Below are 26,641 nucleotides of genomic sequence, written 5' to 3' on the forward strand. Positions count from 1 at the left end.
TTCAAAAAATGTGAGGGCACTTTTTTTTGGTGACAGGACGTGCCTATTCTGTGAGCCAGAACCTTTTTCTGTCTGAGTGATGCCGACACACAATAAATTAATGTTCCCATCTCTACTGACTGATCTGGCACAGGCAATATATTTTTGTGCCAATGTATGGGACACATCTACATGACTCCTTTCACACACATATATACACACACACACAGGAAAACAGAAAATGTATCATTGTTTTTTATATAAATTAATAATGGAGAACAATATTTTAACCAATTAATCAATCAATTAATTAACATCTCTACATGTTCCTGAGAGGCTCAAAGTCTGGGTACTTTTATTAGACAAAGACTTGATGAAAATCAGGAACTTGCTACGGCCTTTGAATTTTGTTAGATTTTCAACTTTACACAAATTATTTAAAACTTAAAGTAATAAACAGTTCATATAAATCAGGGAGGCAAACACAACTGCCCTCAAGAGCCAGGCAGGTAATAAAAATAAAGCTGGCCAGATTGTATTCTTGGGACATACTTTGTTTACACATTAAACACACAACTTCACTTCCACCAAGAAATGCGTTTTTACTCATTTTACTTGAAACACAGGCCCTGCTCAGTCTTTCATTTTGTCACCTTTGTAGAGCCCTGCCTACACAATTATTTTATCTATTAATTCTTAAAAGAGAAAGTACTGGCCAAACACCAGGCTAAAGGGCACAAGACACCAGGCCTTGATGCTAGCAAGAACACAGTAGGGAGTGTAGAGAGTGCGGCTCCATCTAAGGGGGACAAGCCTGCGTTGGTTCCAGGTAAATCCATCACCAAGTAGAAATGTTGACCCATGATTACTAGATAGTCCAGTTTTTAAGAAGATTTTTATATGAAATCTCCAGGTTTTTAAATATTAGAAACTAATTTGAATTTTTTTCTTTTAAGCACAGGTGATGGCCAAACCAATTTGAGGCCAAACAAAATATGTCTAAATGCAGATTTACCCAATGGGCTGCTAGTTTACAACCTTTGCTAAATATTGTGATGAAAAGACAGCTTTAAAACAAAAATGCCTTCAAAAATTACCATAATTGTTGTAAAAAGTCTTTCAGATTTCAGTGCTAAGTCAAGCACCCATCTTCTTCCAAAAGCCCTTGAGGAGTAAATTCTCTGCAGGTGGAAAAGCCTGCCCTGTCCTTTATCTCATCAACTCTCAGCCCCCACCTGCTCACTATACCCATCACTCCATGTGACCCAACTCTGGATCTCATGATGCCTTTGAGAATGCCTGCTCTGTGCTCAATAAATTTTCCTATACACTCCATCTCTGCTCTCAACATTCCTTCCACCTCTTTGCCTGAATTGAAGCCTAAGGGTTGTCTGAGAACATCCTTTCCCTCTGAAGACCTCTTAAGTGGAGGCTGCTTCTTCTTGCCTCCAGTTTGGGAGTTGGGTTAATGTTCACCTGCTTTCAGACATAAACCTGTTTCCTCTTCTCAAAATCCCCTCTCCTTTGAGACTCATACCATTCAGCGGAACCATACTTCCCTCCTCTTTATTGCTATCATCTGTGTCTCCTCTCTTTGTTCACTGGCGACTTCAGTACCTGGCTTGCAGTCTTGCAGTCCACCTGTCGTCTTTTTAGGCAACTTCGACATATACTAAATGACCCATCCAAAACACTGAGCTGTTGGTTCATCGAACTCTCCACCTCAGCAACCTATAAAATCACAAAATCTGACATCCCATTCTTGAACAATGCTATCTTACTTATTCACTCAAGCACCACCATTTTTCCAACCCATTAAGACCTTCAAGCCACAACCCTGCGACTGTCTCTCTGGCCATAGGCCCCACTTGCCTTTGCTGCACTATTTATTCAGGGCTTTACGGTCCTCAGTATAATAACTCCTTTGCAATCACTATAGTAATTCCCTTGCTTCTTCCCTCTCCAACCCTAGATGAACTCAGACTTCTGTCTTCCCTATTCTTGTACTCGAGCAATTAGACATTGCTGGAGAAAATCATACAACTAAACTGATTGGTATCGCTGAAAAGTCACCATCTCCAATCTAAACTTTGCTTGGCAACCTAATTATGTATCTTCAGTAGATTCACTCACTTATTTCATACTCACTCACTTATTTTGTACTTCCCTATACTCTCCTCAAAACGTTTTCTCCTTTATCTCTGTATTAGGCTGAATAATGGCCCCCAAAGGTATCATGTCCTAATCCCTGGAACCTGTAAATGTTACTTTATACAGCAAAAGGTCCTTTCCAGATGTTATTAGGTTAAGGATCTTGAGATGGGGAGATTATCCTGGATTACTGGGAGACAGGAGAGCTAAATGCAGTTACAAGTGTCCTTACAAGAAAGCAAGGAGAGATTACACACAGGCAGAAGGGGAGAAGGCAGTGTGAACACCAAAGCAGAGATGGGAGAGATGCGGACACAAGCCAAGGAATACTGGCACCCAGGAGAAGTTGGGAGAGGGAGGGAACAGATTCTTCCCTAGAGTATCCAGAAGGAGAGCAGCCTTGCCAACACCTTGATTTAGGCCCAGTGAAACTGATGTGGACTTCTGGTCTCCAGAACTGTGAAAGAATAAATTTCTGTTTTTTTAAGCCACTATATTTGTGGTAATTTGTTACAGCAGCCACTGAAAGTTAATGTGTCTACCCAAAATAATCCACTACTAAGTTCTATCAATTTTACCTCCAAAATGTATTGCAAAGACATTCACTTCTTTCCACCTTCATTGCTACCATCATGCCTAAGCTCAGTTACCATACTAGTCTCCCTGCCATCTTATTGTCCTCTCCATGAATTTTCCATACGGTGTCTATAATGATGGTTTTAAAACGTTAATCATGTCACGCCATTTACCTATTTAAAATCAGTCTGTGACTTCCACTGAATTTAGAATAAAATCCAAACTCCTTACTATGACCAGGTTATGCACAGTCTGGCCCCTGCCCACCACTCCATTTTCAACCCTGCCACACTTTTCTTGCTCATTACATTTAGCTTCCATAAAGATTACAGCCTAGAAAACCCTATGGGGCAGTTCTACTCTGTCCCATATAGGTAGTCCCCAACTTACAACATATTCCAGTTACGATGAACCACACTTATAGTCAGCGTATCTGGAACGTTGCAACTTCCTGGGAGGAAGCTGCAGGAAAATGCATGCAGAAGGTATGAAAAAAAATCACTGAGTTATGTAAACACACTCCAAGCATTTGATCAGGATAATATGAGGGAAGAGATCACTGGAAAAATCATCCATATGACAAGAACGCTGAATTTAGAACTTGAGATCACCACTGATGTGGAACAGCTCATACCATAGATCACAAAGAAGGGGAATTAACAGATCAGGACTTAATGGATTTTGAAGAGGCAAGAAATAAATAATGAGGAAGAGGAAGGAGAGAAGTTGTCAAAAAATTTTATCGTGAAAGGATTAGCAGGAGTTTTCTTCTAAACTAAATTGGGGGCTTCAGTTGCTTGAAAACATGGACCTAACACTGATCGCTTTGCTAAAGTCGATATGCAGATTTGGGAAGAAGTGAGATGCTACCATGTAATATATGAAGAAAAAACCGTACAGGCAGGCCTCGCTAATTTTCTGACTAGAAACACCATCCCCATTCCCAGGGATAATCCAGACAATCCAGAATCTTCCACAAGTGGAGTTATTACCTCAATTGACAAAATGGAAACATCATCCAACTCTTCTTTATCATTGGAGTAAATTGTTATGATTTGTGTATTTTTTTAAGTACGTATGTTATATTAACAGAAACCCTGGTGGTACAGTGGTTAAGTGCTACAGCTGCTAACCAAAAGGTCGGCAGTTTGAATCCACCAGGCGCCCCTTGGAAACTCTGTGGGGCAGTTCTACTCTGTCCTGTAGGGTCGCTATGAGTCAGAATGAACTGGCTAGCAACAGGTTTGGTTTGGTTTTATGTTGTATTAAAATATATCTGTAAGTTTATATGTAATGTTTCCAATCCCCAAAGACAAATGAAGATCGGATTTATAAAGATACTGATAATAAAAGGCAATAATAACAAAAAGTAAAAAACAGATTAAGTATTTGATTTATGTCAGAACTTACTATGGAGTCATCAGAAGCGAAATCCATCGTAAATTGGGGACTACCTGTAACTCTATAGGTGTCTGTGTATTTCTTTCATAATTATTACAACTCTTAAAATCCAGGAGTAATAAATTCTCCAACATTATTCGTTTGTTTATTTGTTTTTCTTCAAGGTTATTTTGACTATGTTCTTTGCATTTCCATTTAAGTTTCAGAATCAGCTTGGCTATTTCCATTAAAGAGAAAAGTTGCAATTCAAAATCTATTGAATCTGTAGATCAGTTTATAGATCAATTTTGGAAGAATCAACATCTTTACAACATTCGGTTACAATTGTTCTACTTTCTTTGGATTTAATTTACTCTTTCTAGTTCCTTAAATTGGAATCTGAAAAGACTTTGTTTTTCTTTTCTAACATAAAAATAAAAATTGTCCTACAAGTTTATAAGTTTTGATACATATTTTCATTTTCAATCAATTCAAAATATTTTCTAATTTCTATCATGAGTTCTCCTTTGAAGCATGTATTATTTAAAAGTGTGCTGCTTAATGTACAAACATTTTGAGATATTCCGATTACGTTTCCATCGTTGATTTTTTGTTTAATCCCATTGTGATCACAGATACAGTCTGTGGATTATCAACCTTTTGAAATTTACTGAGGCTTGATTTATGACACACAATTTAATCTCTTTTGATAAGGATTGTATATCTTCAGTTATTGGTCACATTGTTTTATGCTGTTAATTAGGCAAGTCAGCAGAAAGTATCGTTCAGATCTTCCATATCCTTGTAGATGTTTTATTATTTTGATCTGTTACTCAGGGATGTTAAAATCTTCAACTTTGATTTTGAATTTGTCTACTTCTCTTTTTAGTTCTGTGATTTTTTTTTTTTAAATATATTTTAAAGCTACGTTGTTGGGTTATAAAAATGTAGGGTTGTATTGTCTTCCACTTGACTTGACCCATTTATTATTCTGAAATGTCTCTGCTTATCTCTAGTAATATTTCTTCCCTTAAATTCTCTACGATATCAACATAGCCACACCAGTTTCTTTTTGGTTAGTATTTGTACTGTATAGCTTTGTTTATTTTTTACTTTTAACTTGTCTGTATTCTTGTATTTAAAGCATGTAAACAGTACTTTTGTAGATGGATAGGTCTTTTTAAAATCCAATTTGACAATCTTGACCTTTAAATAAAAGTGTTTAGACCATTCATATTTAACACATGTACTAATTTGGTTTGCTTATAAGTCTATGATCTTGTTATCTGATTTTTATTTGTTCCTTTTGGGCTTATTTCTTTTATTCCTCTTTCCCTGACTTATTAAAAAAATTAAAAAAAGACTTATTAAATTAATAAAATATATTTTTAAAATATTCTATCTCTTCTGTTAGCTTTTTCGTTATCATCTTTTTGTACTGTCCTTTAGTGGTTATGATAAAGATTTGAATACGCCTTCTTTTTTTTAATTTTTATTGTGCTTTAAGTGAAAGTTTACAAATCAAGTCAGTCTATCATATGAAAATTTATATACACCTTGCTATATACTCCTAATTGCTCTCCCCCCAATGAGACAGTCTGCTCCTTCCCTCCACTCTCTCTTTTCGTGTCCATTCTGCCAGCTTTTAACTCCCTCTGCTCTCTCATCTCCCCTCCAGGCAGGAGATGCCAACATAGTCTCAAGTGTCTGCTTTATCCAAGAAGCTCATTCTTCACAAGCATCTTCTTTTCTATCCCATTGTCCGGTCCAATCCCTGTCTGAAGAGTTGGCTTTGGGAAAGGTTCCTGTCCTGAGCTAACAGAAGGTCTGGAGCCATGACCACAGGGGTCCTTTGAATATGCATTCTTGACTTATTATAGTCCTCTTCCCAAACAATAGAAGAATTTACAGCAGCTTAACTCCATTTACATGTTTCCTACTCTTTGTGCTATTTTTGCCATTATTTTACTTCTATGTATATACTCCATAAGTCATAATTACTATTGGTGCTTTATAGCATTAATATTCTTTTATATTTATTCAAATATTTACCTTTTCTTAATGTTTTTCATTTCTTTTTGTAAATTTGTGCTTCCATCTGGGATTGAAGGAATAAAATCCTCTGTTCTGTTGTGTTGTGCATAGGGTCACTGTGCGTCAGAACCGACTTGATAGCACCTAATAACAACAACATCCTCTGAGATTGTTTTCCTTCGATCTGAAGAAGTTCTTTTTAATATTTCTTATAGCGTGGGTATGCTAGAAACAAAGGTCTCTTGGCGTTTATTTATCTCATTTTTCCTTTCAACCTTCATTTTACAGTATATTTTCATTGGACATACAGTTCTAGGGGAGGAATTTTTGTTCTTCTTTCAACACTTTCAGGATAGCATTAGATGTCTTTTGGCTTCCATAGTTTCTGTTGAAAAGTTAGCCACGAGTCTTATTTTTTACTCCTTTTGGTATAATGTGTCTTTTTCCCCCCTCTGGCTGCTTTTAAAATTTTCTCCTTAACATTGATTTTCAAAGACATGCCTAGTAATCTTCTTTGTATTTAACCTATTTGGGGTTCACTAAGATTTTTGGATGTATGGCTTGACATCTATCATTGACTTTGTAAAATTCTTTTCTTCAAATATCACCATCTGTCCCATTCTGTTTTCTCTCCTTATCGAACTTCAACTACATATCAACATAGCCACACCAGCCTCCTTTTGGTTAGTATTTGTACTGTATAGCTTTGTTTATCTATTTACTTTTAACTTGTCTGTATTCTTATATTTAAAGTGTGTTTTTTGTAAACAGCACTTTTGTAAATCATCGGGTCTTTTTAAAATCGCTAGGTCTTTTTAAAATCCAATTTGACAATCTTGTTCTTTAAATAAGAGTGTTAAGACCATTTGTCTATATCCCACATGTCTCTTGTACCCTGTTTTATTCTTTTTTCTTGTGCTTATGTTTGGATATTTTCTATTTACCTTTGTTTAGATTCACTAATCCTGTCTTTTGCTTTTTCCAGTTTTATATAACACTGATTTAATGAGTTTTCAACTTAAAATTATGTATTTTCTAGTTCTAGATTATCCATTTGTTTGCTTTTTAAAGATTCTCGTTTTCTTTTGAAATAGTCCATCTTTTCACCTACTTTGCCCAGGCTTTCTTCTATTTTTAAAAAATACATTTATAATAGTTAAAGTCTAAACCTGTTAATCCAACATTCGGATGATCATTATGTCTGCTTTTATTGTCTTCTTTTACTCTTGATCATCAATTGTATTTCCCTGCTTCTTTGCATATCTTATAATTTTGCTTCTTATGGTAACCATTGTATATAAGGAAACCTGGTGGCATAGTACATAAGTGCTATGGCTGCTAACTAAAATGCTGGCAGTTCGAATCCACCAGGTGCTCCTTGGAAACCCTATGGGGCAGTTCTACTCTGTTTATTAGGGTCTCTATGAGTCAGAATTAACTCAATGGCAATTTTTTCCTCTTTTTTTTATTGTATATAAAAGAACTATAGAGATTGGAATTGTTATTCTTTCTTACAGGTAGGGTTTGTGTTTTTGTCTATCAAGCAGACAAGATCAGGGGCTGATCATTTCAACCTGAACAGAAATAGCGCTAGTTTAGGGCTATGCTGCACCTGTAGTTAGAACCAGTTCATCTGTGGCTTCAGGTGTCTTGAGGACCATACCTTCATGGGTTTGTTGCAAACTCCATGTTCCAGTGGAACTTTGCCTCATTAAGTACAAGAAGGCTTAAGGACATTTTATTCTGTCTTTCTCCTCCAGTCCCTTTCTTGGATCCGGCCTTCCCATAGTTTTGACTGAGACACTGGTCATTCTCTGTTTCTGTCTCCTCCATCCTGAAAGTTCTGTCTTGAAGAGGTTTGGGGTTAGCTCTTTAGTCTCCCTCCTCATCTAGGTTCATAATCTGCAAATGTTTTGAAAAATAGTGTATATATAATTTCTTTTATATATTCATATATGTGTGTATGTGTATATATACACATACGTATGCATATACATATATCCATATACATATCCATATACATATGTATATAAACCTATTGCTGTTGATTCAATTCTGACACATACCAACCCTATGGGACACAGAAGAGCTGCTCCATAGAGTTTCCAAGGAGCGGCTTGTGGATTCCAACTGCTTACTTTTTGGTTTAGCAGCCAAGCTCTTAACCACTAAGGCATATATGTATAATACATAAAATACTATATAGATATATGTATCTATTTTTTGCAGGTCCTTTTCTCCAGCATGACTTGGTCTGCAGCTGATTTCTCTCTCTTTTTTTGGCTCAGCCTCCGGGCATTCCATGCTATGCCAGCATTCAGTAAATATCCTGTGGGGAAAAGGGATCCATTTGAGGACCCTGCAGCTAATGATTTGTCCATGCCAACACACATGGCCATAAAATCCTGTTTTCCCTTTACTCCAGCAGAGTTGCTTGCTCTGCCTATGAAAGCCCATGTCTAGATTGAGCAAATGCCCTCAGGCCAGAAAATGGTCGGCAATCTCAGCTCATAGGATTGGCTTTTCTCTTTCTAGGATTTATTTCTTATGGTCTCTCATGTTCCTGCAGCTCTCCAGTGTCTTTTAAAAATTTGATTTTTGTAATTTATCTCTCTTCTAGTCTGTGTAGCAGGAGTGATAGCTATCTGCTACTTGCCATAGCATACTCAAAGCCAAAGTACTCATATCTTCATTTTAATAATTTTTAAAATCTTAGAGTAATTAAAAAAAAGAAATCATAAACGAATCCAGTAAAAATTTTTCCTGAGAGAACATAATATTGATTTGTACATTGCAGCTGAAAGGAATATAGGATTTACTTAAAATAAATTGACTTTATAGCAATTTTAGATAAGTTAGTACTCAACTACTAACCAAAAGGTTGGCAGTTGGAACCCACAGAGTGGTGCTATGGAAGAAAGGCCTGGCAATCTGCTTCTGAAAAGTCACAGCCATGAAAACTCTATGGGGCAGTTCCACTCCATAACACATGAGGTTGTCATGAGTTGGAATCAACTCGACAGCAACAGGTTTGGGTTTTGTTGGTTTATGTCAATTCTATAGATAATGTGGGACAGATTTATAGTATTCATCCATATCTATTTTTCCTCTTTCCTGGGGCACAGACAACAGCCATATCCCCCAGGCTTTTTATAGTCAGGCAGGGCCATGTGCCTAGTTATTTCCAATGGGTTATGAGCACACATGATATGTGTCACTTCCAGGAAGAAGCATTTAAGACTGAGTGAGAATTCTTTGCACTCTCTTTCCCTTTCATGACAACCGAGGATGTCACCTGTTTAAATACAGAGCCACTCAGCTGGGCTCTCTGAGCTACTGCTTAGAAAGGGAGCTACTCTGGAGAGTTACTGGGCCCATAATGGACTCTGCAACAGGAAGAAATACTGTTAATGTTTTGAGTCATTGAATTGTCAAGATTGGTCTACATCTCAGCATAATCTATCCCATTCAAACAAATACAGGAACGGATACCTAACACTAACACAGAGACATTGCATTTTTTCTGAGTATTATTGTTTTTTTTTAATTAAAAAAATTCTAATAATCTAGAAACTGTTGATCAGACTACTAGATCTGATGGGCAATGGTTATTATAATAAAATTATTTCTAAAAGAAGGTTAGTGATGACTATCCTTCAATTATATGGTAGGGAGTTCCCTTTGCAGTGTTGTTTTTTTTCTTTTATCATTTTACCTTTGAGGTACATACATGAAAAGGAAAGCTCTATCTATTCTGAGTTAAGCTATATCATACCTTAAACTCAAAGTCATTTTAGTGATAGTATCTTGCATATTAACATCACGGACTTTCCAGTCTCAAGAAATTAAAGCTATATGTTTAAAGAGGGCAGCGAATTCTAACCTTCAATTCTTCCTTTTCTCATCCATCACCCTGTGCCCTTTAGCTGAAAGCACTCCACTAAAACATTGCCTTCCCAAAGTGATTCTCTCTTCCTTCTCCCTCTCCCTATCCAAATGGAAACATACCTGAACCTACTGGAAAAGAGCTTACAAAGAACTGCCCTGTAAGCTATTATTCCCAAATAGTAGCTCAATTCTGAAATGGTGGGAGTAGGAGTAGGAGCATCAGAGCCTAACTTCAGGGGGGATAATGACCAGGATAAGCCCAAAGCTAATTCCCATGATGGGAAGGACGGACCCTCCAACCTTTTTACTAATTCTGACACCAGCCATCCCTCCCACAGAATCTCTATTTCTCTTCTGGGTTTGATAATCCATTGCAATTGCCACACAGAACTCATAGATCATACTTACAGTTAAGTGCTTTAAGGAATCAACAGGGTACAACTTGGGTTTAGGATCAGGAGGCATGTAGGCAAAGTCTCCCTCTTTCCATGCAGGACAGCTCTCTCAGCTCCTCTCAGCCATGCAGGCCTCCACTCAGCCCCCTGAGGACAGGTTCCTCTCGGCCCCCTCAGGATAGGCTCCTCTCAGCCCCCTCAGGACAGGCTCTGCTTGGCCCTGCCATTTGTCACCACCAACTCTGCCTTTGGGGCTCTTGCTGTCTTCAGTGTTAGTCCTTGACTCATGTTACAGCTCTTTTAGGAGTTTCCTTGCCTCCTCTCTTGTTCTCTCTCTGCTTCTTCTCTCTTCTCTCTTTTCCCTTCTTTCTTCCTTCTCCTTCTCTTCCTGCTTCTGTCTGAAAAACCTCTGTGGGGTTACTTGCATATATATGCAGCTTCTTGTCAATTTCAAGGCATGGCCCTTTCCAGTGAGGGGGGACATGAACTGACCAATTCCCTCTCCGTAGGTAGGTCACGGACACTTCATTTGCATAGTAAGCTACAACTCATCTCATTTGTGTACTCCATAGTCGCTTTATTTGCATAGCATATTGACCAGTCCCAACAAGGTGCATACCAATTACAGAGCAGAATGCAGCCCAGGACCAGACAAAAAAATATCTTACCCAGGAGATGTAACAACAAATCCTATGGGGTAGAAAACTAAGGCAAAGGTAACTCCTCAGGGTTTAGGGTAAAAATCTCTCAAGATGTTTTTCCAAAGAACCAAGGCAAAAGGCCACATAAAGGAACTCATCTCACCACACATTATAACATTATCTCTTTGGATGACCTGCATTTTAATTAGAAATATATACATATATATACATACACACACTGATATGTATGTATATATATATATACATATATATATATATACATTTAAATTTTTTTTTTAATGATAGAAGCATTGCTGTTATTTATTGGTGAAGAGGTAGGACTCAACGTCTCCCCCGTTTTCCATCAAAATACCATCTCTGGGTGGCTCCTTAATCAACCTATTCATAAAGGCCATCCTTGAATAAAGTCATTTATCTAAGGTGAGACTGGTTGTTGGTAACCATCCCATGATTTTAGATAACACCCTGTATAGAAACACCATACTTCTCCAGGGCCCACAGGGTTCATACTCACACCATTTCCCAAAACTGACTGCAGGAAATTTACAAGTAGAAGCAATGACAAAAAATGCCAAGATGAGCTAAAGAAACAAACTCGTTGAAGACTTACTATGGTTGGTGTGTTTACTGACAATAAGTAAATGTTGAAGGAATAGCGGAAAATGGAGAGAAGTGAGACCAGAAAAAAGAAAAGCCACAGACAGCAGGAATGATAGAGACGAAAAACAACAAGCGTGCTGGTGAGCAGCAGGCCTCTTGCTGGGTTAGAAAATTTCAGGGAAATCTGTAGAAATGGCAGAGGATCACAACTTGCAACTAGAGTAGATAAGATATCTGGGGTTATTCAAGTCTAGCTAAACCCTATATTCACTGTGAGCACTGATGAATATTAGAGTATATTGATTGAATTCATAATAAAGATCTGGAGTCATTATGAGAAGGTTACCCTCCTGCCTGGTCTTGTATTTTGGTATTTATTACATAGTATTATAACTAGTGGAGTCCCTGGGTGCTATAAAGTTAACATGCTCAGCTGTTAAGGCTGGAGGTTCAAATCTACACAGAGGGTCCTGGGAAGAAAAGCCTGGTGATCTACTTCCAAACGAATCAGCCCTTGAAAACACCATGGAGTACAGTTCTACTCTGACACACACAGATAGGGTCACAACGAGTTAAGGTTGACTCAATGGCAACAGGTTTTTTGTCTGTATTACTGTCACAAACCACCCAAAACATAATCATTTAAAATAATTTATTAGTTGTCATAATTCCATAGGTTGTCAACCTAAGTGAGTCTGCTGCTGGTCTCATCTGCGATCACTTATGAGGTTGCTCTCATCTGACAACTGAATGAAGCTGGAGACTCCAAGATGGCCTCACTCACACGCTGGCATTGGCAGGAGCACCTCAGTTCTCCCCACACGGCCTTTCATCCTCCCATAGGTTTAGGCTAGGTTTCTTCACAACATGATGGTCTTGGTGTTTCGAGAAGACAAACCCCAAAGTGCAGGTGTTTATTAAGTCTCTGCTTGTTTCATTCTGCTAATGTCTCATTGGCTATAGCAAGACATGTGGACAAGGCCGGAATCAGTGGAAAATGGGTCTATATACCACGAGGCTGATTTATTTTAAGAATCTACCACATGTGTTTTAGGGTAGAACTGTGCTCCACAGGGTTTTCAATGGCTGTGACCTTTCAGAAGTAGTTCACCAGATCTTTCTTCCAAGACACCTCTGGGTGGATTTGAACTGTCAACCCTTCGGTTAGTAGCCAAGCTCTTAACCATTTGCACCACTCAGGAACTCCTAGAATCTACCACATCCGCTGTGAATTTAATAGGATAGAATATCAGTGTTCTTTGTATCCTCATTACCTAGTACTTGCCTCACACCCATAGAGCGTAATTTGCAACTGAACAGTACTACTCCCTAGGGAAAATTTTAGAAATTTTGGACAGCATTTTGCATCTTCTAGTAAAATATAACCTGATTGTGCAAATTTGAAATGCATATTGCTATATTATAAATTACGTATTTTGTATTTCTCCTTTATACCATAGTTTGGGAACTGTGTTTTTGTTGTTGTTGTTGAAATTATGTGTGTAGCAGGTTATATTACCTATGATTTTTTTCAGGGTAGTAATGTTACATTATAAAATATTTGTTACAACAAAGTAGTGATTTGGGTCTGAGATTTGTAGAATTAATTACATAAATGTGAGTATCTTAAGGGCTAGGTTTTAGTTGAGAATTCTGCTAACTAGATGAAGTGTCACTAAATTACTTTTTAACTTGTTTTTGTTCATTTTGATGGGTGTGCTGTGAGTGAAACAGGACCCGGTTAGTAATGAAGAGCTCTGTATGGGATCTGGTATAGCAATTGCCTTTCCATCATTTTAAATGACTTGAACTCTTCCTTTACTCCTCTTCCATCGGACGGAGTTGGTTTGTGCTTCTTGGGGTATCTCACGCTTCAGGAAACAATGAAAAATCACAAAACCTACATATGTCACTGCCAGACCAAACGCTTCTCCAGACCCCTAAACTGTCTCAAGTCACCCTCCTTAGCATGGTGCATTTGCTTATACATTAGTGCTCGAATCTCGAACTTATTTTACAACAATGTACACAGTTTTCTTTTCTAGCTTGTGGGAAAAGCAGATGGCGAGTCTCGGGTGCCAGGTGTGCAGCACGCCTGACGCGGTCTGGGGTCACTGGGTTCTTTGGTCCCTGCTCCACCCTACTCTTCCCATCCCCCAAGCGCCTACACTGCTGTCTCTGCCACTAGGTGAAGTAGGGCTGCGGCGGGGGCAGGGAAGGGGGAGGGCTTGGAGTGAGCAAATAGTGTGCTTGGCCGAGCCCGCGCGTCCTGTACCCGCCGCCCGCCACGCGCCAGCCTCTAAGCAGCGTCACTCGGTAGCTTGTGCAGCCTGCGCGCCTTTCCACCTCCCATTTTTTCTATCCAGCGCCTTTCTTTCTTCCCCTCCCCTCCCCTCCCCTCTTCTCTCTCTTATCTTTTTGCTTCGCTTCCCTCCGCCCCAGCGGGTTGTCCTCCCTGTCAGATGCGCCCGCCCCAGCCCGCGGCGCACAACCTCTAACGGCAGTTCAACTGGTTTGCTAACGTCGGCTTAGGCTTGCTCTTGTTTAAAGCGTTTTTCCCTAAGTGAAATCAACTGCTTTCCTTACGGAGGAAGCTCCAACTGCAATTGCTTCTACTTGGCAGTTGGGTTGGGGGTGGGGAACCTATGGGGCGTGCCCCTACCCTCACCGCGTGCTGGGGTCACCGGGATGGTTTCGGAGCGCCCCAGGGTGAGTTAGGCAGCCCTACTAGGACGTCCGCGCTGGGGCCTGGCTGATGTGGTGGCTTGAGAAAGGCAGAGAGACACATGAATCCAAGGAAGTCAGAGCGAGCTAAGACCTTCCGCACAGCTTTGCTTCCAAGTAACTGCGCCCCGGGCGCACCCTCTACCTGTTATCTACCTACCATATGCTCCCTCCTCTCAGACTTGAAGCCGCCTCCTACAGGTGCTACGGGCCGAATTACTGGGCGCGTTCGACGCACCTCTTGGCAAGGGCGCCTGGCACCCTGGGGCGCCTTCGTGGCCCTCGTGGGCTCGGCGACACCCATCTCCCCAGTCTTTCCTGCGCAAACGAGAGGCGAGGGAGGGCACCTAGGGTCACTCGTCCCTCCGAGGTCCACCGGGGAAGGGACGCTAGCGGATTCGGATGCAACCAATTGTCTCCCTCCCCAGGTTGTGACTTTTTCCTCCCTCCGCCCGCCGCACACACACGAGCAGAGCTCTTCGCTCTTGATAGACCAGGCAGCTGCAAGCTCAGGGCAAAGAATGGTGTCTCAGCCTGCGGGGAACTGGGGAGGAGGAGCCCAGCCCGTGCACGAACGTCGTGTGCTAGCTGGAACGTGGGTCCCAAGGCTCAGTGCCGACTGTGTGGCGCAAGCAAGGCTCACGTTGAGCATTTTGGCATCCAGAGCGAAAGGTGCTGGGCACCAGAGAGAGAAGGGGACCAAGTCGCTGTCAGTTCCGGTCAGTGACGGAACTGGACACCATCACCAAGGGCCAAGCTGGCTTCCAGGGTGGGGGTGGGGGACGAAGGAGCCAAGCGTCCGGGAAACGATCTCCCGGGCTAGCGACGGTCAGTTGCAACTTCAAAGGAGGGTTGAGAGCTCGCCAGGGCGCCGAGGCGTCCTCACTTGGGTGCGCGTGCGTGCGTGCGTGCGTGTGTGTGTGTGCGTGTGTGTGTGTGGCTTCAGCTCCTTCCCGGGTCGTAAAACCTAAACGGAAGACGGGTGTTAAAATGCTGCTGACAGGATCGCCTGAAACATGTTTACAGTAGGAAAGTCTTGCCTCCAACAAGCAAAGCCTGAGTCGATTCCAATTTATTTCCTCCGTAACTGTAAGCGAAAAGCGAGGCTTAGTCGCCGCGGCGGAATGAGGCTGAGCACCATTAATCCTCGCGGAGTTTAGGGCAGGAAAGAGCACTGGGGCTGCGCAACCGAGCCGCTGCGCTCCGCAAGGCGTTCTGACCGAGGGAAACAATTTTTTTGTTGTTGTTGTTTTGTTTAGTCCTTAATTAATGCGCCCGTGGCTTAATGGTTAAGAGCCACGGCTGCTAACCAAAAGTTCAGCAGTTCGGATCCCCCAGGCGCTCCTTCGAAACCCTATGGGGCAGTTCTACTCTGTCCTTTAGGGTCGCAATGAGTTGGAATCGACTGAACGGCAGTGGGTTTGGTTTAAGTAACGCGCCCCGTTTCTGTGCTCCTAGTGGAGAAACTGCATTCTAACTAGTTCCCGCTTCAAAAGGACGATACAGAAACGGTAACCGATAATCTCCCGAGTTCAGTTACCAAATTCTGGGAGCTTCTGACACGTGAACGCTATGCCGCGTTTCTGCTCATAAATCATAAACTTGGCTTTATGAAAAAAATAATCCGAATTCACCAACACACCCTATTACTCAGTGATCGTTGAAACTGCTACCTAGAGAAGGAAGAGTAGTGGGGGATGATAAGGCTTTGGGCGAGAAAGAATCCTGACTATCCCCACGTTTTCCCACGTCTTCTCGGGGGCTCAGGGAGGCTCAGCGCTGCCACCTGGCGGCTGCTTCTTCCCAAATTGGGAGCCGGCTGGCTGCGGCGCCAACCCAGGCTCCTCGGTGGGTATGCCTTGATCCTGCCTTGAGAAAAGGAGAAACCCGTATTCATGCTTCGTCAACGTGGCCCATTCTCTTCTTATTCTCTTGAGAAAATCTAGAGGAAAAGCACAATGAGCTGGCGTTGGTATTAAGAGCTTACTTGAGCGTATGTGCTTACCCCTGGTTGTGAGGGGAGAGAGGGGGGTAAAAATTGGTAGAAATTTGAGTTTCTAATTACTTGACTTATTCTAAGAGTAAAAATAAATCATGTTTAATTTTATCCCAGAATTGTTTTTGACATTTTTCGAATGATAACTACTTCCATATATTATTTTTTTTAATACAACCCAGAATAGGAAGTTCAATTCTAATACAACTTCATCAGCCCAGAAGGAGGAGGTGTAAGTTGTTTGTTTACTGAGAAGTAAATCTGCCTTGGGAGGAGGGCTCTTTTACATCAAGTGTGGAAGTGAAAAGCCTGAAGCCCTTCAGTTGACAAAGGCCAATGAAATCAAATTTCCAAGGGCTTTTTTTTTTTTCTTCCTTACCTGCTAGTTAAAGTAACAAAGGTTGTTTTTTTTGTTTTTTTTTTTCCTGTTCGGTATTAGTTGAACTGAATACTTCGTCAGGTCAGACCAGCAACTAGAATAACCAAGGCCAGGCAAAATCTTGCAAATCAGTGCAAATCCAGATTTGTTAAACTAATTTCCCTTCAGGTTTTTTCCCCCTTATATGCTATAGGAATATATTAAGCAATGGGACAGAATTTTCTTTCCATCCATACCCCCGTACCATTTAATGGATGTGAGATTTTATGTTGTGCAGATGTTTGAGAGCAGAAGAAATCTATTAACAGATATCACATTTCAAAAGGAATTCCAGTATTTAATGGAATAAATGAGATAAAAGTAATTACCTTAGTTCAAAATTTGAAATGTCATTGTGAATAAAGACAATTAGTTTATTATTCTAAAACTTTTTTTTTTCTTGCAAAATTATCTTGGCTAACTGTTAATATAGCTTAAAGAGTAGCATTAAGAAATACTTCATGTACTGTAAAGCCAGCAGAGGGAACACTGAGTACTGATTTACTAGGGCCCACCAAAACACTGATATTGGGAGGAAAAATGTCTGTCATGGAAAAACTGGTTACAAAGCATATGAAGTTAGGTAATGAGAACACAGAAATCTTTTCTCATCATTTGGTTTTCAGAGGCCGGATACATTCCAGCATGCACATACTTCTCAGCTGGTAAGATGACTCTTTAATAAAAGGCCATTTGTTACTTGTTTTCTTACATTTTAAGAGAACTAGTAACACATTAAGAACAGGCCTACTTCAGAAGTCTAAGCACTCATATACACTACAATAATCTCATAAAGTCAATGGAAATTATTAGAACCTTATTTCATCAATTCTAAAAGGCACTTTTTCTTTTCATTTCAAAAATCTGTGAAATAGGGAGACATTTTACAACCAGTGGCAAGTCCATTTTTTTCTTTCTTAGTGGCATACAACATAATGGTATGTCTTAAAACTGATGGCATACTGGATTTGTTCAAATACAGAAAGTACATACAACAATAGAATTACACAATAAACCTGTTGCCATCAACTCGATTCTGACTTATGGTGATCCTATGGGACCAAGTAAAACTGCCCCATAGGGGTTCCAAGGCTGTGATCTTCACAGAAGCAGACTGCCACATCTTTTTCAAGCAGAGTAGCTGGTGGGTTCAAACTGCTGACCTTTCGGTTAGCAGCCAAGTGCTTAACCACCGCCCCACCAGGGCTCCTTAGAATTACACCAGGAGCTATTTATTTAGTACACACTTTTTCAATTCTGTGTGCTTTAAGCATAGACATAATTACTATGACTGCTCTGATTAACTTTCACTTTCCCCCCACCATATTCAGTGGTGGAAGCATAAACGACTTTATAATCAATTATATTGCTACTGTGAATTATCTCAAGGTAGCTACACCCTCAAATCATTAGTACAAATCCCTAAAATAAATATAACATTTATTCACCTTTATATTCTAGTGAAATTTTTAATTTTATACATAATAGACCTCTAAGAATAATTTTTATGTCAGACTGATAACATTTAGGGGCATGTTTCTGTGCACACTAGAGAAAATGAAATGTGTAACACACTCAACTTTGTTTAGCAAAAAGTTGCCAGTGGGTTGTTTTTCTTTTAAGAGTATTTCCCTTCTAAAAAATACAAGTTGGGTAGCTAACAGTCAAAAATTACTTGCCTAGACTCACCAAAAAGACATTTCAGCTTCTGGGTGATCCTTAGAGATTCAGTCAGATTTCCCCAAAGGGTGTTCTTTCCAGTAAAATTCTAAATCTGACAACCTGGGCCTCTTGCCATCCTACATACTTTCAAAGTTTGACAAGATAAGTAGAAATCGGCTACCTAACACTAGTTTGATCTGAACTGAATAGCTGGCATCATTACGCTGGGTTGGCCCTGTCACTGGCTTAAAGATAGTAAAAACAGTTTGCTATTATGGTGTTAGGGAAGGTCAATATTTGCTGAAATTCTGATTTTCAGACCTTGGGATAAAGGTAAATTTTGTGGCCAAATTAACATGTGTTCTGAATACCTAACCACCTTTTATTTGCCACATTCTTCAAAAAGTTCTTTTAAAACAAATCATTGGGAGGCCAGGGTTGTCACTATTGTCCTTTTATGGCTTCCTATTTATGATCTGTAATTACTTTTCCACATCAGTGACCATCCTCGGTTTTAGTCTCTTAAATGACATCCTGCATCTACTAGAAGTGTCTATGGTATTCGAATTACCAAGGGAAAAATATTAATTGAGGGCTTACTGTACATCAGGTGCTTTATAGTCACAAATTTATTGAATGCTCCCAATGATCCTATAAAAGGTAGCTTCTAGTGTTCTGTTTCAGAGATGACGAAAACTGAGACCTGGTCACATTCCCATGGTTACAAAACCAGTATGAGGGATTAGTAGCCAGGCCTTCTATGAATCCAGAGGCCCTGGTCTCTTCCGCCTCTTCCTACGGGTTGGTTTCTCTTTGCAATGTCCCTTTCCATTTGAATCAAGCGATGAATATATAAGAAACGAAGGGGATGGCAGGGGAGGTGGAAGTGACCTTTAATTTTGAAAATGTGTGAAGCAAACATTTAGAAAGTAAAACCTAGTCCCATCCTTTACTCTTCATTTTCATTCTATACAATGGAGAATCTAGAAATCTATGGAAATTTCCCCATCAATTATGGAACAGTGCCTAATGTGTTCCAACAGAAAGCTCCTCTGTTCAGGCTATCCGGGATTTATGGAGGAGTTTAAATCATTAAATAACCATAGTTAACCCTTGTTTGGTTAAGACAGCAAGCAATTATTGAAAAAAATTCCTCTTTTCTCCCTTTCACAAACAGCCCAAAGATTGTTCTTTAGAGATTTACACAATACATCAACATCTGTGCTGTACCTAAAGTTGTTAAAATAATTGTGATGACAGGTGTCTAGGTACCACTTTCTTAATGGTTTTCAATATCCACTGATTTATTGTTGTGGCCTCCCCTCCCCCGCTCCTTCACATCCTTGGCTTTATGAAGGAGCTGAGGAACAGATTTTGCACTAGAGGCTGATTCTTTATTCCAATGCTGAAAAGAACTAATAAAAATAATCACTTGGCTTTTAAGCAGAAAGCTTCCATTTACAGTATTTCACCCTTCCCCTTTCAAGCCCCTTGTTATCTAACATAATGGTTAGAATACATTTCCGTCTCTCCCCTTAATAATTTCATGCATTAACATCCTCTTCACACACCCCCCCCCCCACACACACAGCAAAAGGAAAAAAGAGGCAGCAGAAATCTCAGCTGTACTTCTAGCCCTTTTAAAAAGTTTGCTCTGTAAATTGGAATGAGGTCAGATTTGGAGCTTCTCATTGCACGCGGAGATTATTATTGCATCGGGTTCCAAGCCAATGGGAAGCCTGGGGGAGGGGCTTGGCACGAGGAAGCGTTGGTTACAGCGGCTGATTGGCTGCGGCCAAGACTGTGAAAGGATAAAGAGGCGCGAGGCGGAATTGGGGTCTGCTCTAAGCTGCAGCAAGAGAAACAGTGTGTGAGGGGAAGAGGCCTGTTTCGCTCCCGGGTCTCTAGTGCTCGCACGCTCCTTAAGAGTCTGCACAGGAGGAACTCTGCCATTGCCGGCTCCCTTCTGCAAGAAGGGAAGAGGAAAACATACATTTATTCATGCCAGTCTGTTGCATGAAGGCTTTTTGGCTTCATACCTTGCAACAAAATAATTGCACAAACTCCTTAGTGCCGATTCCGCCCACAGAGAGTCCTGGAGCCAGAGTCCTTTTTGCTTTGCATTGTAGGCAAGGGACTAAGTGATAGAGACTATGTCGCTTTCCTGAGCTCCCGAGAGCGCTCGTGAACTGGAATCAACTGCTTCAGGGAAAGGAAAAAACAAAAACCAAAAACCAGACTTACCTGGGAGGCGGCGAGAAACTTGCATTGGAAGCTTCAGCAACCAGCATTCAAGAAGCTCCTTTCCACTTTAGCACGGTCTCCAGACTCAGAGCCGAGAGACAGAGCAAACTGCAGCGCGGTGAGAGAGAGAGGCAGGGAGGGAGAGACGCTCCAGCCTGGGAACTATAACTCCTCAGCGAGAGGCAGAACGCTCCTTCCCCGCATCTTCGGGGGACTTTCCTCGGCCAGGAGTTGAGCGGCCCGCCCGCTCGGCGTGTGCTTGGCCCGGGGAGCCGGGAGGGCCCGGCGATCGCGCCGCGGCCGCCGCGAGGGTGTGAGCGCGCGTGGGCGCCCGCGGAGCCGGGGCCATGGTGCAGCAAACCAACAACGCCGAGAACACGGAAGCGCTGCTGGCCGGCGAGAGCTCGGACTCGGGCGCCGGCCTCGAGCTGGGCATCGCCTCCTCCCCCACGCCCGGCTCCACCGCCTCCACGGGCGGCAAGGCCGACGACCCGAGCTGGTGCAAGACGCCCAGCGGGCACATCAAGCGGCCCATGAACGCCTTCATGGTGTGGTCGCAGATCGAGCGGCGCAAGATCATGGAGCAGTCGCCCGACATGCACAACGCCGAGATCTCCAAGCGGCTGGGCAAACGCTGGAAGCTGCTCAAAGACAGCGACAAGATCCCTTTCATTCGGGAGGCGGAGCGGCTGCGCCTGAAGCACATGGCTGACTACCCCGACTACAAGTACCGGCCCAGAAAGAAGGTGAAGTCTGGCAACGCCAACTCCAGCTCCTCGGCCGCCGCCTCCTCCAAGCCGGGGGAGAAGGGAGACAAGGTCGGTGGCAGCGGCGGGGGCGGCCATGGGGGCGGCGGTGGCGGGAGCAGCAACGCAGGGGGAGGAGGCGGCGGCGCGAGCGGCGGCGGCGCCAACTCCAAACCGGCGCTGAAAAAGAGCTGCGGCTCCAAAGTGGCGGGCGGCGCGGGCGGCGGGGTCAGCAAACCGCACGCCAAGCTGATCCTGACGGGCGGCGGCGGCAAAGCGGCAGCCGCCGCCTCCGCCTCCTTCGCGGCCGAGCAGGCTGGGGCCGCCGCCCTGCTGCCCCTGGGCGCCGCCGCCGCCGACCACCACTCGCTGTACAAGGCGCGGACTCCCAGCACCTCGGCCTCCACGGCGTCCTCGGCCGCCGCCCTCGCCGCTCCGGGCAAGCACCTGGCGGAGAAGAAAGTGAAGCGCGTCTACCTGTTCGGCGGCCTGGGCGCGTCGTCGTCGCCCGTCGGCGGCGTGGGCGCGGGCGCCGACCCCAGCGACCCTCTGGGCCTGTACGAGGAGGGGGGCGCGGGCTCGTCGCCGGACGGGCCGAGCCTCAGCGGCCGCAGTAGCGCCGCCTCGTCACCCGCCGCCGGCCGCTCGCCCGCGGACCACCGCAGCTACGCCAGCCTGCGCGCCGCCTCGCCCGCCCCGTCCAGCGCGCCCTCGCACGCGTCCTCCTCGGCCTCGTCGCACTCGTCGTCGTCCTCGTCCTCCTCCTCGGGCTCCTCGTCCTCCGACGACGAGTTCGAAGACGACCTGCTCGACCTGAACCCCAGCTCAAACTTTGAGAGCATGTCCCTGGGCAGTTTCAGCTCGTCGTCGGCGCTGGACCGGGACCTGGATTTTAACTTCGAACCGGGCTCCGGCTCGCACTTCGAGTTCCCGGACTACTGCACGCCCGAGGTGAGCGAGATGATCTCGGGAGACTGGCTCGAGTCCAGCATCTCCAACCTGGTCTTCACCTACTGAAGGGCGCGCGCGCAAGAGCAGAAGAAGGGCTGGGGGGCGAGAGAGGAGAACAAAAAGTCAAAGATGAAGAGTTGAAAGAGAAAAGGGAAAAAAAAAAAAAAAAGGAAAAGAAGATCAGAAGAAAAAAAAAAGTGAGCGGGGGCTGGCTTCGGCGGGGAGCGCGGCGGCGTTTTTTTGGCCCCGCGGTCCCATCCCCCACCTCCCCGGGCCGGGACGCCTCGGCCCAGCTGGAGGGATGCGGAGGAGGCGGAGGGTAGACAGGGGCGACCTTTTATTGTTGTTATTGATGTTGTTGTTGATGGCAAGAAAAGCGACTTTGAGTTTCCTCCCCTTTGCTTGAAGAGACCCCCCCCCACAAGCTTCCGGACTTGTCTGCACCCCCAGCGAGAAGCCGAGTTGTTAGTTTTCTAGAGAACTGAAGGAATCTCGCCCCTCTCGCTTTGCCACCTTGATGTTTTTTATTTTTCTGCTTTTGTTTTTGTTTTTCTTGGTCAACTGAGAAAAGAGGGGAAAAAAAAAAATCCACCCCGCCCCTGGGGGTTTTGTTCTCAGCCCTTTTTTTTTTTTTTCCCACCCCCGAAGAAGAGAGAAGGCTCCGGGGCGATGAATTGTTTGGCCGACGACAGATGTTTTGGGGTCACGCAGGCTCGAGCTCTAGGATTGAGGGACTCCACGCTCGCGAATTCCCCGGGGTTCCCCCCCCCATTTTTTTCTTCCCTTTTTTTTTTTTTTCTCTCTTTCCCTTGCCTCTGTAGCCGGAGGAGGAGATGTTGAGGGGAGGAGGCAAGAGTGACCCGCGCGAGGAGATGAACTGAGCGCCTCGTTGGAAGCCACAGCAGCGAGGGCGGGGGGAGAGAAGGACGCGAGCTGGAAGGGGGAGAAAAATAAAACTGAAATGGATTTGCACGTTCAGGAGACGGTGGCGGCGTTTGCTCGGCCTCCGCCCGATAGATACCTGAAATCAGTGAGGTGAGACTTCACAGACCCGGAGGCGTGGAGGAGAGGAGACTGTTTGATGTGGTACAGGGGCAGCGGAGGGCGAGTGGTTTTGGGGGAAAACAGAAAAAAAAAAAAAAGCTTTTTTTTTCTTCTCTTAATCGGAATCGTGATGGTGTTGGATTATTTCACTGGTGGGGTTAATATAGCATGTATCCTGTCTATCTTTTAAAGATTTCTGTATAAGACTGTTGAGCAGTTTTTAAAATAGTGTAGGGTAATATAAAAAGCAGATAGATGGCGCTATGTTTGATTCCTACAACAAAATTATCACCAGCTTTTTTTCATTCTTAACTCTTGAAAGGATTCAAACGCAACTCAAATCTGTGCTGGACTTTTAAAAGAAAAAAACAATTCAGGACCAAATTTTTTCTCAGTATGTATGTGTTTCTTCCTTATAGGTGTAAATGAGAAGACGTGTTTTTTTCCCTCACCGATGCTCCATCCTCGTATTTTTTTTTTTTTCCTTGTAAATGTAATCAGATGCCATTTTATATGTGGACGTATTTATACTGGCCAAACTTTTTTTTTTCTTATTTTGTCCCTTTTTTCTTTTCTATTCTTTTTTGTTTTGTTTTTACTTTGCTTTCATTTTATTCCTTTATTTCTTCCTTCCTTCCTTTTTTCTTTTTTTTTTGGTAGTTGTTGTTACCACGCCATTTTACGTCTCCTTCACTGAAGGGCTAGAGTTTTAACTTTTAATTTTTTATATTTAAATGTAGACTTTTGACACTTTTAAAAAACAAAAAAAGACAAGAGAGATGAAAACGTTTGATTATTTTCTCAGTGTATTTTTGTAAAAAATATATAAAGGGGGTGTTAATCGGTGTAAATCGCTGTTTGGATTTCCTGATTTTATAATAGGGCGGCTGGTTAATATCTCACAGTTTAAAAAATCAGCCCCTAATTTCTCCATGTTTACACTTCAATCTGCAGGCTTCTTAAAGTGACAGTATCCCTTAACCTGCCACCAGTGTCCACCCTTCAACCCATGTCTTATAAAAAAGGGGAGGAGAATTAGCCAAACACTGTATGCTTTTAAGAAAAATACATTTTTAAACGAAATACTGTTATGTCCAGAGGCTTTAAAACTGGTGCATTTGAACAGCAGAAAGGGATCCTGTAGCTTTAATTTGTAAACCACATCTTTTTTGCACTTTTTTTATAAGCAAAAACGTGCCGTTTAAACCACTGGATCTATCTAAATGCCGATTTGAGTTTGCGACACTATGTACTGCGTTTTTCATTCTTGTATTTGACTATTTAATCCTTTCTACTTGTCGCTAAGTATAATTGTTTTAGTCTTATGGCATGATGATAGCATATGTGTTCAGGTTTATAGCTGTTGTGTTTAAAGATTGAAAAAAGTGGAAAACATCTTTGTACATTTAAGTCTGTATTATAATAAGCAAAAAGATTGTGTGTATGTATGTTTAATATAACATGACAGGCACTAGGACGTCTGCCTTTTTAAGGCAGTTCCGTTAAGGGTTTTCGTTTTTAAACTTTTTTTTGCCATCCATCCTGTGCAATATGCTGTGTAGAATATTTGTCTTAAAATTTAAGGCCACAAAAAACAATGTTTGGGGGAAAAAGAAGAAAAAAAAATCATGCCAGCTAATCATGTCAAGTTCACTGCCTGTCAGATTGTTGATATATACCTTCTGTAAATAACTTTTTTTGAGAAGGAAATAAAATCAGCTGGAACTGAACCCTAAATCTTGACTTTTGTCATCCTTATGCCGGATGCCTAAGACTGGGAGGGCTCTACAGCATAGAGACTACCCCGTCTGCCCTAGCTTGAAACAGCAGATAAGTGCTCAGAGAGGAGCCTGTTAAATGCCATTTTCTTGAGGAGTACTAAGTTCTTCTTGGCCAGATTTGGCAGGCCCTGACCCTGAAATGATGGCGTCAGCTGAATGTGTGTCAACTCGGTGTGCTTTCTAGGAATTTTCTGCATTTACCACATTTAAATAAATGCCCTTTGTCTTGAGATTTTAAAGAGGGGGAGGAGGAGTCAGATAGTCAGAATTCTTCACAGATAAAACTGATTTTTTTTTTTTTTAATTTTATCCTAAAGCTGCTTCCTCCTTGCCCAGTGTTACCATCTAGCTGTGGCTAAAATATTTCCCACAGATTAAGAATAAATTTGTTAAATTGTCAGTATATTTTAACTTTTACCCATTATGAAATGTAGAAGTCATAGTCCCCCCCCCCAAAGCAAAGAGCTAATACAGTGCTAAAATCTCCATTTTGTGCCAAGCCCAAAGTGGGTATTCATGTAAGAGAAATGCAACAATAAAGGATAGCCTTGAAAAGTTGGCTCCCTCAGGGCTTAGAGGCCTCTCTTTAACTCTGTGGAGAGAATTTACTTCAGCTAGGAGGGAGATTTATGCTTTTTATAAGTATCTAGCATGGTAGTATAATTGAGACCTGTATGCAAAGGGAAAACATACCTTGGGTTTCTTAAGGCCCATTAGCCTTTGGGTGGAAACATGGCAGCTTGCTAAATAGAAGTGTTGTCTGTTTACTTTGAGGATTAACAATTGCCTTTAATTAGCAAAACCCATCTTACTTTCCACATGTCTGTTAATTAAAAATGTGTATTTTATATATCTTCTGGTTTTTTAGCACTGGACAGTAGGGGTTAATAAGCAGGAGTGTTTGGAAATAATCCCTTAATCAGCGGATTGCTTGTAGGTAAGGGAGTATCCTTCCTGCTGGAATGTACAGCTGAAAGATTTTTGGAGCCTGTAGTTCAAGCAATTTTTGTTCAATTAACAGCAAAATCTCCCCTTCCCAGGATAATGGTTGTGTTTAAATATTATTTCCCCTCTTAAAGATCATTATAGCTGCTAGTTTCCAAATTTTTCTTTTATTTATTTTGCTAATACATTTAGCTATAATTGCATATGTGTTCTACCATTGTAAAATATCCCATTTTAAAAAAATACTTTAAAATAACATGGGGTCTTAAGTCTCTTTTTTAGAAGATCTTTGCAGAAGGAGGAAGATCTCTGTAAAGTGCTTAAATTTAATTTTTGTTCGTTTTTAATGATGATAATACATCATTAAATTTTTCAACATCCAAAAGTACCAAAACATTGATATAAGACCTATATAATGCATATTATTTTTTGGTGGTGCATATCTTTTTAAGTATATTTTTATTT

The 26,641-nt window shown here is 42.1% G+C and overlaps 1 protein-coding gene across 1 annotated transcript; it reads left to right on the plus strand.

Moving 5' to 3' along the window:
• The first annotated feature begins 20,290 nt into the window (after nucleotides 1–20,290).
• Nucleotides 20,291–26,279, plus strand: SOX4 (SRY-box transcription factor 4). Its single transcript, XM_049876383.1, has one exon. It carries the CDS (start codon nucleotides 21,057–21,059, stop codon nucleotides 22,470–22,472), a length of 1,416 nt encoding a protein of 471 aa, XP_049732340.1. The 5' UTR covers nucleotides 20,291–21,056; the 3' UTR covers nucleotides 22,473–26,279.
• The last annotated feature ends 362 nt before the right edge of the window (nucleotides 26,280–26,641 follow it).

This window comes from Elephas maximus, chromosome 1, assembly GCF_024166365.1.
Source record: "Elephas maximus indicus isolate mEleMax1 chromosome 1, mEleMax1 primary haplotype, whole genome shotgun sequence".
In the NCBI taxonomy this organism is placed as follows: domain Eukaryota; kingdom Metazoa; phylum Chordata; class Mammalia; order Proboscidea; family Elephantidae; genus Elephas; species Elephas maximus.

Coding starts and splice junctions, on each gene's coding strand:
- SOX4 (XM_049876383.1), top strand. CDS start 21,057: ATGGTGCAGCAAACCAACAACGCCGAGAACACGGAAGCGCTGCTGGCC.